At 41.3% G+C, this 20,198-nt stretch overlaps 1 protein-coding gene across 3 annotated transcripts in view; it reads right to left on the bottom strand.

The window, feature by feature from the left end:
* PPARG (peroxisome proliferator activated receptor gamma) overlaps positions 1-20,198 on the bottom strand; it is a 117,359-nt gene that overhangs the window by 44,044 nt on the left and 53,117 nt on the right. For all 3 annotated transcript variants that reach the window (XM_075939640.2, XM_075939639.2, XM_075939637.2), the window contains 2 exons: positions 3,680-3,907; positions 2,128-2,297 (listed from right to left, as the gene is read on the bottom strand). In XM_075939640.2, the coding sequence (XP_075795755.1) occupies positions 2,128-2,297; positions 3,680-3,899 (390 nt within the window). In that variant the 5' untranslated portion in view covers positions 3,900-3,907. The remainder of the gene's footprint in view (positions 1-2,127; positions 2,298-3,679; positions 3,908-20,198) is intronic.

Consider the following 20,198-nt stretch of genomic DNA (forward strand, 5'->3'; position numbering starts at 1 on the left):
TCTTCAAATATTCTAAAAATTCTTGAAAATTTTAAAATTAGTGTGAAAGCCAGAATAACTACTACAAAGTGCAATGTAGCTCTGTAAAGAGATACACTTTTGCTGGTCACTATGGAAATTCATAATCCTGCCTTTTCAAAACACTTTTTTAATGCTTAACATTTTAGAAGGGTAGATACATAAGCAGAAAAATATGTTGGTTTACACTGTTGTTTAGATTTTTGCATGCATTCTAAATTCTACATATAGATGAAGGTTTTTTGCTGATTAGGAACAATGTAAATAATACCCAGAGAAAACACAGGTATGACTTTAAAAAATCCCATTTCATAGCCACAATAGACAATCCAAAGGCATTTTATGTTTGTAGTTATTGGATTAGACTAGGATTGTCTTTGACTAACCTCTCATGGCATGTACATTTTTGCTGATAATTAAACTGATGATTATAACTCATGGTTTATAGTTGTATTCTCAGATCATTCATATGTAGTTTATTTTAACAAGACACATCTAAGTTTATTACAGTTCCTTCCTTGTTATAGCTAGTTTTTCTCACAGCTCAGTTGTAGGCACTGTGCTGACTTGTTGTTTATATAATTCACTGTGACCTTAAACAATCAATAACAGATGTATTGCTCTTCTGGGGATTTCTTGTAGATTCACAATTTAAGTCCTTTGAGTTTTTATTTAACACCAGAGCATGTCTATGTCTCTGTAAGCCCCTTTTGCTGAGGGGACTCTAGCCTTACAGCACTCACTTATCTCATAGGTCTTGCTCACATCAGTAAGTGCTTTGAAAGGGAGTCAGTTAATTTTCAAAGTCATGGGGCCTGATTCACCAATGCCCTTTGATTTTGCATGGCCATTTACAACTGTGCAAAATGGGTATAAAATGAAAATCAGAATAATATAGACTGAATGTTAAACAGCCTACAGATTGACTAAAAAATTAAATTGGGTAAGGTCCCGATCTTGCTTCCACTAGAATAAATTAAAATTTTATGAGTGACGGTGATAACAGGATTGGGAACCAATCTTTTTTCATTAGTAAACTGAGAAAAATGCAAAAAATAAGTCAATAGCATAAATAAAAAAAGTAAACTATAATTTAAAATCCTTCTAATTTTAATATAAAATGCTATTTGTAACACATGGAGGCAATTTATTTTAAATACTTTATTTTTTACATGACAGTCACATAACACATCTCATATTTCATTGTGTGATTGTTGAGAATTTCATACTTGTGTATCTTTTGTGATTCATATGATTTTGCATATTTGTGTGGATACATAAAGAAGATATGATTTTCAAGGACACTTGATTTCTGAATCAAGATACCACATGTGAAAGGAAGTGAGCACTGGGATTTGTATATCACATTTTGAATATTATTTAAACATTAGTATTAGTTTCTCCTTTTCCCACCTCCTCACCTCTTTTCACCACTCAGTGAGTGATGGTTTCATAATATGGCTTCTGCTATTACTGTCTGAAAAACTTAATAAATCATTAAAAGAAAACTTATCCAGGCTTACTAAACCAATTAACCAACCAACCAAAACCTCTCTTCCTGGAGCAAAGACCAAACTGAGAAATTTTGGATTCAGATCACATTTGGGAAGGCCTCCCCGTTTTTGAGCATTCATGCAGTGTTCACAGCTAATCTATACACTGACATTAGAGATAACCACAGGAGAAATCCCAGAGGAATAAAATGGTATACCATCGGTCAGGATCAGAGAAATAGTGGGGTCAAAACTAAAGATGACATTACTATGTTAGCCAAACTTATATTACAATAATTAGGACAGAAAATAAATAATTTCATTCTGGGAAAAAGGAAGAACAATGGTGAATCTATTACGATACACACATTCAGTTTTAGAATAGTTCTACTTGACACCATTGGTATGTTAACACCTTTGCCACTGGACCGTCAGCATATTTGGCATAGTGTTGCTCTCCATTAATATCCTACTAAAATCAGTGAAACAGAATTCTTTTTCTAGGAACATGCAGCAGCACAACTAAGGAGATCAACACTTGTCAGCAGTCAAAAAATGAGAACTTGGAAACGATAGAAAGTTCTTATTTCAGGCAGACACTACTGGGACAACATACCTTACATCCCTCACATGCATGCACACCATAATGAAATCCAGAAGCCTTGTCTCCACATACTCTGCATTCTATAGCCATGAGAGAATTGGAGGTCTCTTCTTGAGGTTTACTATACAACTGCACTTTTTCTGAAAAATAAGGTGGGGAAGGAGGCTCCATTTTGATTGCACCTGCATACAGAAGAGTTTTTAAAAGATTAATTGTATCACCTGTTTTAAAAGGTACAATAAGATGTTAAAAATAGCAACCAATACTTTATTATCGCTAACAATCAAAGTAAATAGGCCCCAAAAAAATTCTGCCCTATTTAATAATAAAGTAATAAAATAAGCAGCTGTAAATATTAGCTCTGTAAAGGCCACAAACAACCATCTAGCAGATTATGAAAGAGTTTGAACAATGTTGCAAATGGCAGGGTACAGTGCAGAAAGATGGTTACTGATCCAGTCTTCATCTTGGTAATACATAATTGTTTGAGGTTGGGGACATCATTGCCCTCCTTAGTGGGGACTTCATATTTATTATTATAAAAGGAAATAAGAACTGCTCGTGATCACTGACCATTAACAGGAGACTCATGGCCTTTAGCAGCTTTTACAGCAATTTTTATGACAGGTTTCCAAAACAACTTATAAACAAGAGACAAACATAAGGAAATGAAACAAAATACAGGACTATGTAGCACTTTAAAGACTAACAAGATGGTTTATTAGGTGATGAGCTTTCGTGGGCCAGACTCACTTTCTCAGATAGTGGAAGAAAATTGTCACAACCATATATACCAAAGGATATATACCAAAGGTATATATGGTTGTGACAATTTTCTTCCACTACTTGATCTGAGGAAGTGGGTCTGGCCCATGAAAGCTCATCACCTAATAAACCATCTTGTTAGTCTTTAAAGTGCTACATAGTCCTGTTTTTTGTTTCAGCTACACCAGACTAACACGGCTACATTTCTATCAATATGGAAACGAGAAACTCCAAATATTGTTGATAACGAAAAATCATTCTGGTATCATTTTAGAGTATTACATGTGGCTGAATCCTAAAGTTCTCTCAGGCAAGTCAATGAGCATTTGCCTGTCCCATTAGCCTAAAAGATTGTCGGTAAGAGTGAGATAACCAGAGACAAATCACCTCTATTCCATTTGGGATTGTATTCATAACTGTGAAGTTAAGGGCTGTTTTGTTTACATCTAACAATACATTAGGAATGCTCACAAACCTCCAATGGCTATATAGTCATACTGGGGCAATTATCCCGTATGTAGATAAACTCCAAATCTATGGCCCTGTTAGAAAGCTTGGGATTCAATAGGTATTCTTACTACTATGTAGTAGTCTAGCAAATGCTAGGCAATTTATAAGATGCAGGACATATAATTTGTTTGGTTTTTATTAAAGCTTCAAGGACAATTTAGTCCAAGGATATCTGGGAGAGTGGGAGGTTCTGAAATGAATTCTAAATATGTTTTGTGGAGGGCAGACTTCCTCGAGAATTAAACAATTCAAATTCAGACAAACTGAAAAGTGAAAAGAAACTGCATACTTTGGCATTCCTGGAGCCTGATATCATATTTGTAATCAATGGCTGTCTGGTCAGTTCTTGCAATGGAAATATCTTCGTAGTGTGGTGAAGAAATACTGGAAAAATCAACAGTGGTAAAGGGCTTTATGTCGAAGGAATGGGAGTGATCTTCCATGGCAGACAGATCCACTGGACTAATTCCAAAATTAATGGGCCAAAATGGCATTTCTGTGTCGACCATTGTAATCCCTGATAGGAAAAAACAAACAAACAAAAAACAGACATTTTATACTTGCTTCTTGTCCATCCAACAGGGACTCAATAGATTCACATATTTCATGTTACTATTACGTGAATAATCTACACACACATACATACAAGAGACATAAAATATCACTTACTTTAAATTAAGAATTGCTAACTGACACACATCCTGCTTTTAATGGTATATTTTAAAATATTTATAACATATGGAAGCCTTCAAGTTCTTACAAAAATGGATTTATTTCACATTCTTTTAATTGATAAATTAAAAGAACATGAAACATGATTCTCATCCCATTGACTTTCATGGCATTCCTGTTGATATACACCAATCTACATGAGACCAGAGTTATGGTGGTTTGGGTCTTCATGAGTTAATTTCTAACATTTTCAGGCTCTAAATTGACTTACTAAATACTCTGCCAGGTTTGAGTATCCAAAAATCCTAACCATTTAAAATATAATTTTATGCTATGAAAAATATAATTGATATCAATATTGTGGGGGGAAAGTTTTTGAAAATATTGTGGACGCAGGAAAAGGGAATAAGGGAATTTGTCTACATAGCAGGACTAAAACTGAAATAAGCTACGCAACTTGAGTTACATCAATTGTGTAGCTTAAGTCAAAATAGCTTATTTTGGCTTTTGGTGCTGTCTACACAGCAGCAAGTCTGATGTAGAGCACTCTTCCTCCGACTTCCCTTATTTCTCGTAAAATGAGGGTTACAGAAGTCAGAGTATGAAGTCCTTTAGCTCGACTTTATTTTGACATTATGTTGAAATATCTGCTTGTAGTGTAGACACAGACTATGTTATTTTGGAATAATGTCAGTTATTCCGAAATAACGCTGCTGTATAAACAGAGCCTAAGTAATTAAGTCCCACTGAAGACACTTTTAAAATTTTACCTTACGTTCTGACAAACATAGCTCAAATAAACTACTTGTTATCAGTTTCCATGTCCTGCCATGTTTCTGGGTCTCCACATTTCTCAAGTTTTAATAAGAAGGGCCCAAATCAAAAGTCCGAATCTGGAAAAAAAACCCAATATTGATAATTTTTAGTTCTCAATTTAAAAAGCTGCACTTGTCCTCTTCCTATCATGTGCTGAATCAAATTCCTTGATTTGAATAGCTCTGAATGACAAAGAAATTAGAGTTCCAATCTGAGTTTTGCACAATGGGCCCTGTCTCTACTTTTTATTGAGTTGTAAAATGATCTTTAGATTAAAATTAGAATGAACATCATGACACTATAATAAAGTAGTCAACTTGGGTATTTCATTTGGACTTGAGACCCATTAAAGTATAGAGACTTTAAACTTTTATGTAATATGAACTTGTTTGACTTGGTTTACTTTGAACCAACTAATACTAATCTGTCGTTCGGCCAAAAAGGTTGTTGTTACAGAATGGATATCATGATGGTGCTCTTCAACTGGAGGAGACAAAATAGTCTTTCTTTCTTGGTAAAGACTGCTAAATGTCTAGGTGTCTCAGATCCATCTGTTTGCATTTCTGTATAGCAAACACAAATTTTACTTTTAATGTTGATAAATGCAAAGCAATGCATATTGGAAAACATAAACCGAAGTATATGTATAGTATGATGGGGACTAAATTAGCTATTACTGCTTAAGAGAGATCTTGGAGTCACTGTGGATAGTTCTCAGAAAACATCCACTCGTGTAGTAGCTGTCAAAACAGCAAACAATGTTAGGAATCATTAAAAAAAGGATAGAGAACAAGACATAATATCATAATGCCTCTATAAATCCCACATGTTCATGTCCACATCTGAATATTGTGTGCAGATGTCGTCTCTTCATCTCAAAACAGGTATCTTTGCATTAGAAAAAGTTCAGAAATGGGCAAAAATGATTAGGGGGAATGGAAGGCGACCACATGAGGAGAGATTAACAAGACTGGGAATTTTCATCTTGGAAAAGAGACAACTAAGGGGAGATATGATAGAGGTCTATAGAATCATGAGTGGTGTGGAAAAAGTGAATAAAGAAGAATTATTTACTTGTTCCAATAACACAAAAACGAGGGAGTCACCAAATGAAATCAATAGGTAGCAGGTTTAAAACAGAAAAAATACTTTTTCACACACTGCACAGTCAACCTGTGCAACTCCTTATCACAGGATGTTGTGAAGGCCAAGACCATAACAGGGTTAAAAAAAGAGCTAGATACATTTAAGGAGGATAGGTCCATCAATGACTATTAGTCAAGATGGGCAGGAATGGTATCCCTAGCCTCTTTTTGTCAGAAACTGGGAATGGGTGACAGAGAATCATAGACCCATAGAGCTGGAAGAAACCTCAGAAGGTCATCAAGTCCAGCCCCCTGCTCTAGGCAGGACCAATCCCAACTAAATCAACCCAGCCAGGGCTTTGTCAAGCCGAGACTTAAACACCTCTAGGGATGGAGACTCCACTACTTCCCTAGGTAACACATTCCAGTGCTTCACCACCCTCCTAGTGAAATAGTTTTTCCTAATATCCAACCTAGACCTCTCCCACTGTAACTTGAGACCATTGCTCCTTGTTCTGCCATCTGTCACTACTGAGAACAGCCTTTCCTCATCCTCTTTGGAACCTCCCTTCAGGAAGTTGAAGGCTGCTATCAAATCCCCCCTCACTCTTCTCTTCTGCAGACTAAGCAGACCCAACTCCCTCAGCCTCTCCTCGTAGGTCATATGCTCCAGCCCCCTACATTTTGGTTGCCCTCCGCTGGACCCTCTTTTTGTAGTGGGGGCCCAGAACTGGACACAATACTCCAAATGTGGTCTCACCAGAGCCGAGTAACGGGTAGATCACTTGGTGTATGTCTACACTAGCACCCTAGTTCGAACTAGGGAGGCTAATGTAGGCATTTGAACTTGCAAATGAAGCCCGGGATATTTAAATTGCAGGCGGAGTAACAGTTAATCCGAACTAAAGACTTAGTTCAGATTAACTTCTGACTGCTGCGTGTAGCCGCGGGCAGTGAGTTCTAACTAAGGGGATTTAAAAATGGTGCCCGCCTGGGAACATGCAAATGAAGCCCGGGATACTTAAATCCCGGGCTTCATTTGCAAGTTCAAATGCCTAAATTAGCCACCCTAGTTCGAACTAGGGGGCTAGAGTAGACATACCCTTGATGATTACCTGTTCTGTTCATTCCCTCTGGGATACAAAATATTGGCCACTGTTGGAAGGCAGGATACTGTGCTAGATGTAACCCAGTATGGCCATTCTTATGCACTTATGTTTTATAGTATGTTTATGCTACTTATTCCTAAACATCGGAGGGCAGATGGTCAAAGAGTAACTGATACAGGGAGAAGTGCCCTCCTATCAGCAGGGGCTCCAGGATGAAGTACTTAGGAAATTCTTTAGCCGTTTACCCTGTTCCTTATTAAGGATGTTAAATATTGAGTAATTTACTAGTCAAGTAGTTGATGGAATTTCCATTGACTACTCAACTAGTCGATAGGCACTTCTGCATTCCTCCTTTGAAATGTACAAGAGCCCCTGCTGGAGCTCTTGTAGATTTCAAAGGAGGAATGTGGAACTCCATGTGAAGCCCGGGGCCAGTGGAAAGTCCCACTGACTCCGGGCTGCATGCAGGTGCCTGCTTTGAAATGTACAGAGTCCCCAGCGGGGGCACTTGTGCATTTCAAAGTGGAAGTGACCTCATGGAGCCTGGGGTCAGCACAGGATTTAGAGTCCCCCACTGACCCCAGGCTCCATGCTGCACTGCCACTTTGAAATGCCATGCGGAACCTGGGATCAGCTGGGGACTCCCCAGCTGACCCAAAGCTGTATGTGGCATTTCACCAGAATCTGGGATCAGCTGGGGACTCCCTACATGACCCTGGGCTCCACGCAAATGCTGCAGCGGCATTTCAACACAGATGATCTCGGGCTCAGCTGTGCGGCATTGACCCTTTGAAACGTTGCTTTGGCATTTCAAAGCAGCACCGCAAGGAACTGACCCTGGGCTCCCTGTGGCGCTCCTCCTTTGAAACGTGTTTCAAAGGGGCAGTGCGACACAAAGCCTGGGCTACGGACGCGGTGCGGCCCTGCCGCTTTGAAGTACCCCCTCTTTCTCCCTCTTTGCTGCCTCTATTTGATAGAGGCAGCAAGGGGGGAAGGAATCAACTAGTCGACTTGACTATCCGATAAGTATTTGCTTATCAGATAATTGACTAGTCCTTAATATCCTTATTCCTTACCCCTAAATCTCATTAGCTGCTTAGGATAGAGATATGCACCATGATGATGCTACTCAATGAAAATAGGATTGTGCCAAACAAAGAATTTCTGACTAATTTCTCCAAGCAAGAAAGACCTTCCAAATATGTAGTCCCATTTTTCAAAATGTTTAATTGGTTTTAAACCATTCCTACAAAAACATATTCTTCTTTCTGTTTGTAGGGGATCTATACATGAAAATCTATCTTTAGATCAAAAGGGGGTTTATACTTTATTTTAGTTAAACAATTTTTCAAAAAGTGTAAAAAGAATCCAATTAAAATAATGATTATTTCTTTGTTTAGCTATCTGAACTTTTCTCTTAGTAATAAATCCATTCATTTAATCATTCCTGCCCACCTCAGAAATGTTTTAACATATGCTTAGGTATCCACAGTCCATTTTGGTCAATTTCATGGTCATATGGTTTTTAAAATTGTAAATTTCACTATTTCAGATATTTAAAATCTGAATGTCACTGTATTGTAACTGGAGGAATCCTGACCGAAGTCTGAAGGCAGCAGCACAAAATTAAGGTGGCATAGTATGCATTGCCACCTTTACTTCTATGCTGTTGCTGATGGGGTCCTGTCTTCAAAGCTGGACACCTGGCAGAAGTCTCTACTCTCTAGCCACCCAGCTCTGAATGCAGCAGGGCAGAAGTAAGGGAGGCAATACTAAGATCTCCCTAAAACTTTTGACATACCCCCACAATCTTCCTTTGGGTCAGAATCCCCAATTTGAGAAACACTGGCCTCCCCCATAAAATCTGTATAGTTGTGATCTCAAACTTTTGTATTGGTGTCCCCCTTTCACACAGCAAACCTCTGATTGCAGCCTTCTTTATTAATGAAGATCACTTTTTTATATTTAACACTGTCATAAATGTTGGTGGCAGATTGGAATTTGGAGATGGCTGATAGCTTGTGACCCCCATATAATAACCTTGTGACCCCTCATCGAATCATGACATCCAGTTTGTGAACCACTGCTAGATAGGGGGAAAATACACAAAAGTCCAGATTTCATGGTCTGTGAAGTGTTTTTCATAGTGGTGAATTTCGTGAGGCCCTACACATTATCTTTAGCTGCATGCTAACTCCATCCCTATTCCACAAAGTACTTAAGTACTTTATGCACTCAAGATAATGAGACTTAAGCACATGTCTAAAATGAATGGGATTTAAACAAATGCTTAAAATGAAGCACAAATCTAAGATTGGCTGAAAAGAGATAAGCTTGTGCACATACTTAAAGTTAAGGATATGCTTAAGATCATCGTTTGAATCAGGCATATGTGCATAGAACTTCCATTGAACCGTTGCATGCACGATTAAGATTAGTGTTCAATGAAAGGGATTCAAATAAACAGTAGCCATCTTTTATGCTATAATACAGTTCATAGACATCTCCTTAATTTATGAAAGCAAGACAAGGATTTAATTTTATGAACGTGAGCATTCGCAAAATAAGACCACATGTGCTACCAAAACATATCAGCTTCTGTGTTTGATGACAATCATGGCTTGTGTGCCATTTCCTTTTTGTCACATTTTGAGAGCGCAATAAGAGAATACTTCTTGGCTATGTCTACACTAGCGGTTTCTTGCGCAAGAACGGCCTTTCTTGCGCAAGAACCTGCAGAACGTCCACACTGCCAGCCCACTCTTACACAAGAAGATTTACAGTATGGCGTGGTAAGAGAGGGCTTCTTGCGCAAGACCTACACTCTTTTTTAACAAGTGTAAGCCCTCTTGCGCAAAAGCTCTGTGGACGCACAGCAGGGGTTTCTTGCACAAGAAAGCCCTATGGCTAGGCCATCAGAGCTTTCTTGCACAAAAGAGCGTCCACACTGCTATGGATGCTCTTGCGCAAAAGCACACGGCAGTGTGGACGTGTTCTTGCACAAGAACCCTTGCGCAAGATGTTCCTGTGCAAGAACCTGCCAGTGTAGACACAGCCCTCAAGTTTTATAAACAGCTCTGGGGTCTATAGACCAAAAAGCATTTCTCTATCTATATATTAAAAAAGTGTTTCCTGCCGCGCAACAGAATGACGTCATCAGTCTACTTGAAAGTGGAGTCTCAGCCTCTTGCTTATTTGAACTTCAACCAGAACCAACTGCGAAACTGAGATCCATCTGTAATATGTAATATGTGAGCAACAGACCAATTAACATTTTTTTCTATACAATGTTTGTTCACTTTTCTATATCATCGGTGCAAGATTAACAGGCTCTCTGGCTGCAAAAGTGGCCGGGGGGAGGGAGGGGCGTGTTGGTGAGTGTAGCGAGCATGGGGTGCAGTCCTCTTGTAGGTTTAAAAAAAAGGTTTAAAAAAAAAAATCAAATAAATATGTAATGTGTACAACTATTTCAGAATTAAAGACACTGCATTCGTGCTCCCCTGAATTGCTTCTTTAGTGTTCTTTGTGCACATAACATTTCCCATTCTGTATGAATATGAAGAATCCAAGTCACATGCATTCATGATACACATCCACCAATGCAAACTTACTATTATTTTGAAAAATGCTCATAATTATCACCTGTCTGGCTGTAGTGGAATGCTCTTCAAGCGGTGAGGATACATCTCCCACCTCTTCAAGGAAAAGTCCAAACAAGCCCATGGAAAGGAATAGACTTTCTTTCTGTTTATCATAACTTTGTGCATATAAATTTCCCTTTGATTTCAAAAGGAAATACATGAATATAGGATCAGGCCCCTATAAACTCTAGAATGGAAACTTGTAGACGAGTAAATGAGAAATATTTCTGACAGAAAGCTTTAAAAAAAAACCTAACATTTCTTAGCTAGGACATGTATTATTTCAGAAACAAATGTTTTTTGCATTATCCTCAATCTTCATAGCTAATAAGATAAGGAAAAAAACCCTTGGGAGAAAACAGGTATTTTTCTTCTATCTGCAGGGATGGTATAGTCAGCATATTTCTAGCACATTTTGCAAATACTATCTGAGAACCTTCATAACAGAACATAGTTTCCAGACCTGAAGTATTAACTTTTGCTCATTTTGTTAACTTGTAAGGGAAGCAACATAAGTTTATAGAAGCAGGCTTCAATTTTCCTTTAGTTCACTTAATGTAAAAAAGGTATTTTCTATTTATTCATTTATTTAGTTAGTTTTTGTTTGTAACAGAATTTTCTCTGTGTGTTGGGAGGAGGGGAAATAAAAACTTCAAGATTATATAGAAGGATGGAATTATTTTTACATAAAGAACCAGGGAAAGAAATGAATAGTGAGTGTAAGAACTGGCTACTATACATAGCAATTCTCTTTAATGCCACTCTTCTTTTGCTGCACAAGGACAGTAAAATCTTGACGTATTGGCCATTTACAAGGACCTGTAAACTCCACACTCTTTGGAGGTCAGTAAATCATGTTCTGAACTCAATATTTCTTCATTTAACTAGTAAGGATGTGAAAGTGTAACTGCGTACAGTTAACCAATGTTCCTGGGCTCATCGGTTAACCTTCACAGTTACATACAGGCTGCTGGTATGCACTGGGAGCCAGCTTAAAAGCTGGCTCACCCACGTTCACTGGCTCCTGGAGCCACCTCCTTTCTCCCCTTCTCCCTGGGATGCTGCCTCTGTATTGCGGGAAGCTAACTACCACCTGCATATAACCATGTAACCACTGAAATTTTTAGCGGTTACACATTTACTTAATTAAATGCATTTTAACATTCCTAATAACTAGGAGGTTTCACTAAATCATGGCAATATGCTCCTGTATGTGTATTTTGTTTAAAATAAAATTAGATAAATGTTCTATATTGCAGTTACCTCAAACAGCCATGATTGGTTACTCAGGTGTACAGCAATTGTACCATATACACAGTATGTCCAGAGATCTAATAGCCTGATTAGAGCCATCCCTACACCAATAGAAAAAACAAGCAGTTGCATAGGGCACCACAAAATTTGCCCTCCCAAACCAGTCTCCAGGCAGTGACAGGTGACAATTGCAGGCTGGAAGACTGAGCAGAGGACAGCCATACAGCAGGTTGCTAGAGAGAAGGGAAGGTTACTCACTCTGTGCAGTAACTGGAGTTCTTCAAGTTAGTTGTCCCCAGGGGTGCTCCACTTTAGGTGCATCAGCGCTGCTGCGCCTACCAGTCAGAGATTGTTAGTAGCAGCGCCCTCCTGGCTGGCCAGGTGCACAAGGCTCTGGCGTGAGATGCCTGGTGTGCGTGTAATGTGCATGCGCTGTCAGCCAGCTCCTCGGTTCTTCTCTGATCCGTACCCAAGCAGAATCCGAAGCAGAGGGGAGGAGGGTGGTGGATGCTCCACCTTAGGTGACTCTGTAGTATCAGTGCTCGGAGGTGGGGCCTTTGGAAGGCTTGTTTCTGCTACTGAAAGTATTGAGCAGCCTAATCGAGTGTGAGTGCCTGCACACACAATTGGATGGCATAGTGATGAGTGAAGGTGTGAGCAGAAGCCCTCCTGGCTGCTCCACAGATCTCATCTGTGGGGATACCGTGGAGGAATGCTGTGGTGGTGGCCATTGCCCTTGAGGAATGGGCATGAACGGCCAAAGTGGCTGTTTGTTGCATATGGTGTAGGCCAGTCTTATACAGTCGGAGATCCACTTGGACAATCTCTGTTTAGAGATTGGTAGTCCCTGAGATTTCTATGTGGAGGAAACGAATAATCGAGGCATTTTGCAGAATGAGCATGTTCATTGTAAATAGAAGGCCATCACCCTGCAGATATTGAGGGTATGGAGAGCCCTTTCCCTGTCATTGCTATGAGGTCTGGGGAAGAAGACAGGTAAGTAAACATTGCAATGAAATGAGATAAGTACTTAGGAAGGAATTTAGGATGGGTCCACCTTGTCCTTGTGGAAGACCGTATAGGGCAGGTGGTCATAAGTGCACCCAACTCTCCCACCCTTCGTGTAGAGCTAATAGCCACTAGGAAGGCCACCTTCACAGATACGTGGAGAAGGGAGCATGTCGCTAGTGGTTCAAATGGTTTGCATGTTAGTGCCCTTAGCACAAAGAGAAGGTCCCATGTGGGGACTAGTTCTTTAGTTGGTGGGAATGTATCGTGCAGACCCTGCATAAATCTCTTGAGGGATGGATGAGAGAAAACCAGTTGATCCTGTATAGGTGGGTGGAATGCGGATATGGCTGCTGGGTAGACCCTGAGAGAACTGATAGACCCAAGTTGTGAAGGTGTAGTAAGTAGGTAAGTATGAGCAGGATTCCTGTCTGAGTGGGGTTGTAGTGTTTAGATGAACACCAGCTGGTGAAATGCTGCCACTTTTGAGTATAGGTTTTTCTTGTTGCAGGTCTGCAGCTGTTCGTGAGAGTAGTTTGAATTTCTGGAGGACACTGAATCTCTGTCATGGTTAGCCAGCAAGGAGCCACGCATGCAGGTGAAGACACACAATGGCAGGGTGATGGATCCTCCCGTTCTGTTGCGTGAGCAGTGATGGAACAGAAGGGAAGTGATGTGGGAGACGCCTGGCCATGTGTAACAGAGCTAGGTACCAAGTCTGTCTAAGACACCGTGGCGCTAGCTGTATCACTTTGGCTCTATCCTGTTTTATTTTGAATATCGTTCTCTGGATGAGAGGAATCAGTGGAAATGTGTGCGCTAGGGGTGTGTCCCATGTGATGCTGAACGCATCCTCCAGAGAGCCAGGGCCCAATCCTGCTCTGGAGCAGTAGTGAGGGCACTGTGAGATCTTGTGTGTGGTGAAGAGGTCCACTATAGGGAACGCCCATCTACAGAACAGATAATTGATAACCGATCTGTTAATCTTCCACTTGTGATTGAGGGAGAAGTTTATGCTGAGATTGTCCGCTAACATATTGTCTTTGCCTGGGATATATGTGGCTATGAGGTGAATGTGCTGAGATATGCACCATTCCCATAAATGTACTGCTTCCTGACGGAGCTGGTGAGAACAGACGCCACCCTGCTTGTTGATGTAGTACATTGTTGTCGTATTGTTGGTCAGTGTGCAGACAGTATGGTTGTGTATTATCTGGGAGAAGTGCATGCATGCATACCAGACTGCTCTGATCTCTATCAAGTTGATGTGTTTGTGTTGCTCATCCAGTGTCCACCTGGCTTGGACTACCTGGTTCTGTAGATGAGCCCCCCCAACCTGTTAGTGAGGTGTCTGTGGTAATTGTGAGTATTGCAGGGTTCCATTGACACAGAATCCCTCTGCATACATTGTTGGGTTGTGTCCAAGAGGTAAGGGAAACTTTTATACTACATGGCATGTTGACAGACTTGTTTAGCGGGTGTACATGCAGCCTGTACACCAACCTGAGCCAAGTTTACATCAGTCTCATTTGCAGGCGTGCGTAAGGCACAATGAAGGTGACGGCTGCCATGTGACCGAGGAGTAGCAGGCACTATCTGGCAGTTATACAGGGGATGTACCAGGTCTTGAATTGCTATGAATCTGTGCTGTGGAAGCAAAGCTATCGCTGTTTTGCAGTCTAGGTGTGTACCTGTGAAGTCTAGAGTCAGTGTCGGGTGCAGGACACACCTTGCTGGGTTTATGCATAGCCCGAGTCTGTCGAATAGTGCCCTGGTAAATGTCACTGCCTGTTGTGGATGGTGAGGTGACTGTCCCTTTATGAGGCAGTCATCGAGGAAGGGAAAATGGTGTTTTCCCTTGTTCTGAGGCAGGGCAGCAACCACTGCTAATACCTTTGAAAATACACTTGGGGTGGTCGATACATCAAAATGTAGCACTCTGTATTGGAAATATTGGTTCACCACTGTGAATCTAAGGAAGCGTCTGTGTGAGGAGGGGTGTATTGCAATGAGGAAGTAAGCATCCTGAAGGTCGAGGGTAGACAGCCAATCTCCTTTCTCGAGGGCAGGTATGACTGTGGTGAGGGTCACCATTTTGAATCACTGGTAACGGACGTACTGATTGAATCTTCTGAGATCTAGTATAGCTCTCCAACCCCCGGATTTCTTTGTTGTGAGGAAATAGTGAGAATAAAAACTTTTTCCCCTGCGCTTGAAGGGTACCTCTTCTATGGCTCCTAATTGCAGGAGACGATGTGCCTCTTGTATGAGCACAGTCTTGTGAGAAGGGTCCCTAAAGAGGGACGGGGATGTTGCTGTGGGAGGATTGGAGATAAAGGGGATTACATAACCCATGTTGATGATCTCAAGAACCCACTTGTCGTTCATAATTGATTGCCAGGAAGGATAGAATGCTGCTAGTCTGGAGCCAAATGTGGCATAAGACTTGGATTGCTGTCCTGGATGTATGGGGGCTGTCCAACCCTCAACCAAGTCTTCAAAATGACTGACATGCTGGAGCCTGTGGAGTGATGAGTAGCTCTGATGATTGTCTACATCTGGGTTGTCTTGAATGCCGTTTGTTATCATGTTGCCTAGTGTGGCTGAAAGGCGTTGGTTTGTATCTATAGGTAAATTGTCTATTCTGTTTCCTTCTATTAGGAGGTTGGATGCCAAGTATGCTCAGAGTAACACAGAAAGAGTCATATTCATAGTGTCTGCAAAGAGTTGGGATGTCTCAAACGGGAGGTTCTCGACTGTGCTCTGAACTTCTTTAGGAAAACCTGAGAGTTGGAGCCAGGGCGTGCGTCTCATCACCACTGCACTGGTGGAATTTCTGGTAGAAATTTCAATTTCTGGTAGAAATTGTCTGGTAGAATTTCAATAAAAGTCGACAGTTGGTCTAAGATGTGATGTGTATATTTGGAAGAAGTGCCACGTAATTGGCGATGCACAGTTGGATGCTGGAAGAGGAATATGATCTCTTGGCCATCCCATCGAGCCTCTTCCAGTCTTTATCATATGGGGTTGAACACACAGTCTGCTGCTTACCCCCTTTATTTTGCCACCTCTGCTATGAGAGAGTTTGGAGAGGGGTGGATGAACAGAAATTCTGCACCCTGCTGGGCGACATAATATTTTCAATAGAGTCTCTTTGATGTCAGTGGGATTGTCTTCCATAGGAGTTTAACTGGGTCCATCAATGCCTCATTCATGGCTATCAAGAGCCTGGTTTGCACTGAGGCATGAAGGATATTAGTTAGCTTGTGCTGTGTATCAGGAGGATTGGAGAGGGATATTTCCAGTTTGTCAACTACCCTCTTAAAAAGGTCCTGAAAGGACTTAAAATCGTCCCCCGCACCTATAATTGATGAGGGCATAATTGTGTCTGCTGACAATGATGGAGAAAAGTGTATAAGTAGGAGGGAGTGTGAGGGCTGTTCCATCCCTGCGGTCTCCACGTCATCTCTTATTTAGAAAATTCTGACCTGTCTCGCGAGTGTAAGCTGGGAGGCTGAGGTCTGGTAGATGATGGTATTGGTGCCCCGGATGGGGAGCAGGCTGTTGTCTGAATGGAGCCCACGGGTCCCAATACGGCCAGTTTGAAGGCATGAATGGTGGTACCCAGTGCTGCTGCCACTGTTGGGTCTCTACCGATTTCAGTGAGGCAATGGAGGTTGAGGTAAGTCTCCCTCAGATTCACTGAAGTGTGGAGACAAAGCTGCAAGTGTACCAGAAAATGAAAACTTTGAACTGGTTGGGGTACCATCAGTGCTGAAAAGCAGGGTTCCTGGCCCCGAAGCTATTGACAGCTCCACTGCTGTGGTGAACTGTGGTATTAGAGGAGGCGGGGCCATTGGCAGTATAGCGCTATGAGGAGTCAGCACCAGTAATGAACAGGGCACCGGGAAAGTGTCTGGAGCTTTTGAGTGCTTGGTCGGTGCTGGCTGCTCAGTGGGCGGCGCATCTGCTTCTGACAGTGCCAACATAGGTGACGCGTGTTGCTGGCAGCCGCTTTTTTTCTGCTGGAGTTTTAGCCGGTGCCGGAGTGGTGGTTTCATGAATTGGCCCCGCTATCCGGCTATGTGAGGAGGGACGAGTTCCCTGTTTGTGGTCATGGCTTTTATGGGAGCCGGAACATGAATTTTTAACTGACCATCTTGATTGTGTTGGGGCGGCAGCGTCAAGTTTCGCATTTGTCAGCTTCCTCGTAGGGAATGTAGACACCCGAGGAAGTATGAGACCTCTTCCTCTTTGAGGGAGATTTTAGTTTGGTGTTCGGGCTCACAGGTAGAATAGCCCTTTTACCAGCCTCTGCCCCTGGTGGACTATGCCTGAGGGGTGAGTTTGGGGAAGCATCTGAAGAAGGTTTCTGTTCTGTCTCCATCAGTAAAACGCGGAGTTGGAGCTGCCTGGCTCTCCTTGTGTGCTTAGTCAGTTTCCTGCATTGCTTACAGCGCTCTGTACTGTGGTCCTATCCCAAACAGCATACACACAGAGAGTGTCCATCCGCTACAGATACAGCTAGACCACAGTCCAGACACCTTTTAAAGCCAGACGACCCGGGCATGACCCAAATAATATACAGAGCAATGGCAAATGTTATCAAAGCGGAGCTGTGGGAGGCGGCGGGAGCACTGCCTAATAGAGATTCTTGTTCTCTTCTCTTCTTTTTTTTTTATTTTCTTAAAATTTGACAGCATAAGTTAGAATTGGTAATTAATTGAAGAGGAGCTAGCCAAATAGCTAAATGACGAAAAATAGCTGAATATGAGGGCAACTGCTGATCTGCGACCAAAGCTGGCAGCAGTCAGAGAAGAACTGAGGAGCTGGCTGGCCGCTCATGTGCATTATATACACCAGGTGTCTTGCGCCAGAGCCTTGTGCATGCGGTCAGCCAGGGGCGCACTGCTACTAACAATCTCCGACTCGTGGGTGCAGAGGCGCTGGTGCACCTAAGGTAGAGCACCCACGGGGACACTCCTCAAAGAACTGGCACTTCCTCCTTAAAAGCACTGCTTCTTTCCCAGAAGGGGAAAGTGCCACTTCTTTCCAGCCGGCTGCATGGCCGCCTGCTGCTCCTCTGGCACATGCTTCCTTCTTGGCCCTGCTCCAGGTTGTCAACTCTCCTAGACTGGATATCTCTACAGTAAAAGGCGTCCAGTCTAGTAGAGATGTCAATTCCGTTTTTCCCACAGCTTCACTTCCCTCTCTTTCCTTCCCCCCAGGATGGGAAGGTTACCAGACCTAGGCTGCTTAGGGCACCAGCACTGGTATGGATGGCTCTGGACCCAATACTTGACTTTAGTTGGTAGCATTCCTCACATAGGCAAGTGATATTTTAAAAAAAGCATTTGAAAGATCAGGTTCTATATTGCTTACTCTTCTCCTTCCACTGAACACAGCTGATTTTGCCCATGCCATTAGTTAAAATCAACAAGCCACTGACTTAGCCTAATTTGATGGCACTGTACGTGCAGAAATGCAGTGTTTCTGTTTCTGTCAGACTAAATATGCAAGGGTTAATGAGCTTAACTGTTGCACTTAACAGAGACAGGAAGCATTTTATCTCAGCAAGGCAATATGTCTCCCTGACTGTCCCTATGCTCAAGGGAGAGTACAAGCTACTACAAGCCTTAAACGGATGCTTTATATTCTCCAGCCATATGGCCAGTCAGTTCCATTGGCTAGAATACAGGGGAGTGGATGGAGTGGTGGCTTCTATCTATTTTTACCTGTCTCCACACCCTTTCCAGAGAATTGTTTTCTGAAGACCATTTTGGTAGCAATCCCTTCACTTTCCCAAATGAAGAGGCTGCCATTCTGGCTGGCCCTTTTACAATCTGGGCAAGAACTTGGGAGCAGCTCTTTACATTCGCCTCCTACTGTATGGATGTGTAATTAGTCTCAATTCACACCTTTACCATTATGTCCACATGCTGATTTCTGACTTGCTGAATGAAAAAAAAAAAACAATGTTCTCTCTCTCTCAAAGTTCAAGGCAGCTAAATGACTCTTCAGTGCACTGGTATAAAGTATGCTATGTACAACATAAATATCTCAGATTTCAATTCTATCACAGGAAGCATTTTGTTTTGTGTCTTACATGGCTATTTTTGTATTAGAACTACATCAATCAAAATGTTATGAAAATTTAAAAAATCTAAGCTTTGGTGATCTCACAGGAAGAATCATTACAAACATTTCAGAATTATTCACTGTTTTAGAATTGCTCATTATTTTCTCAAAATCCAAGCAGCTGTGAGTTGTTCATCATGTTTGAAAACTAAGATTCCTGTTCACGCATGGGAGCTGACTACTGTTCAGTTATTTTAATTGCCTAGGGGCTAAAAGGCTTACAAGGATAGTATTACCCAGTTCTTTTCAGCAAATTATCATTATACATATGAATATGGTAAATTCTAACAAAAGACTTTTGTCCCATTTCTAAGTTTTACTATCAATGGTTAACTAAACAAAAAATTTTGAATGATGCTGTCAACCTCGTATTTACATGACCACTGAACTCCAAAATGGTTTAGTACTATATGATATTTATATTTGATAATTGGTCTGTGAAGACACACAGCCATATTTAATTTTTCTTACTTTTTGTCTTAATTTTTCCTAATAAAAATCAATAAAGATGGGTTTTACTGCAGCCTTTTAATGGCTCTGAGTCATTCTCCATTAATCAACAATAACTTGAGGGCAACTTTATCAGTCAGACCCTCTGGAATTCTGGGGTACTGTCATAAAGCTCAGAGAATCTTGTATGGCAACAGGAATATTTATCATCAAGGGTATGTCTAAACTACATCCTTTTTTCGATAAAGGGATACAGTTTAGACATACCCCGAGTGATGAAGAACTTCTCTACCCTTCAAATTTTGATTTGTAGAAATTTGTTCTCAGACAGCACAGGATTTGCTGTTTGAACAATGGTTTTGTTCAAAGTGGTAGCACAGGCAATACCACTTGCATAAAGGCAAATGAAACACTCACATATTCAAGCATAATAAAGACTAGAAGTGAAAGGGAGAGTGCTATGAAGTAACTAATTTATATACCAGGAAGTACATCGAGAGGCATGAACTCATCTGACATTTGCTTGATTGAGCTGTCAGTCTTTATAACATTAGGAACAGTACTTACTGATGACAATCTACAATTGATTTGGTGCAACTGAGGAAAGCAGTCATTCACTCACTCTAAGAAATTCC

The sequence above is a fragment of the Pelodiscus sinensis genome, chromosome 11 (assembly GCF_052426305.1).
Source record: "Pelodiscus sinensis isolate ZL-2025 chromosome 11, ASM5242630v1, whole genome shotgun sequence".
Lineage (NCBI taxonomy): Eukaryota > Metazoa > Chordata > Testudines > Trionychidae > Pelodiscus > Pelodiscus sinensis.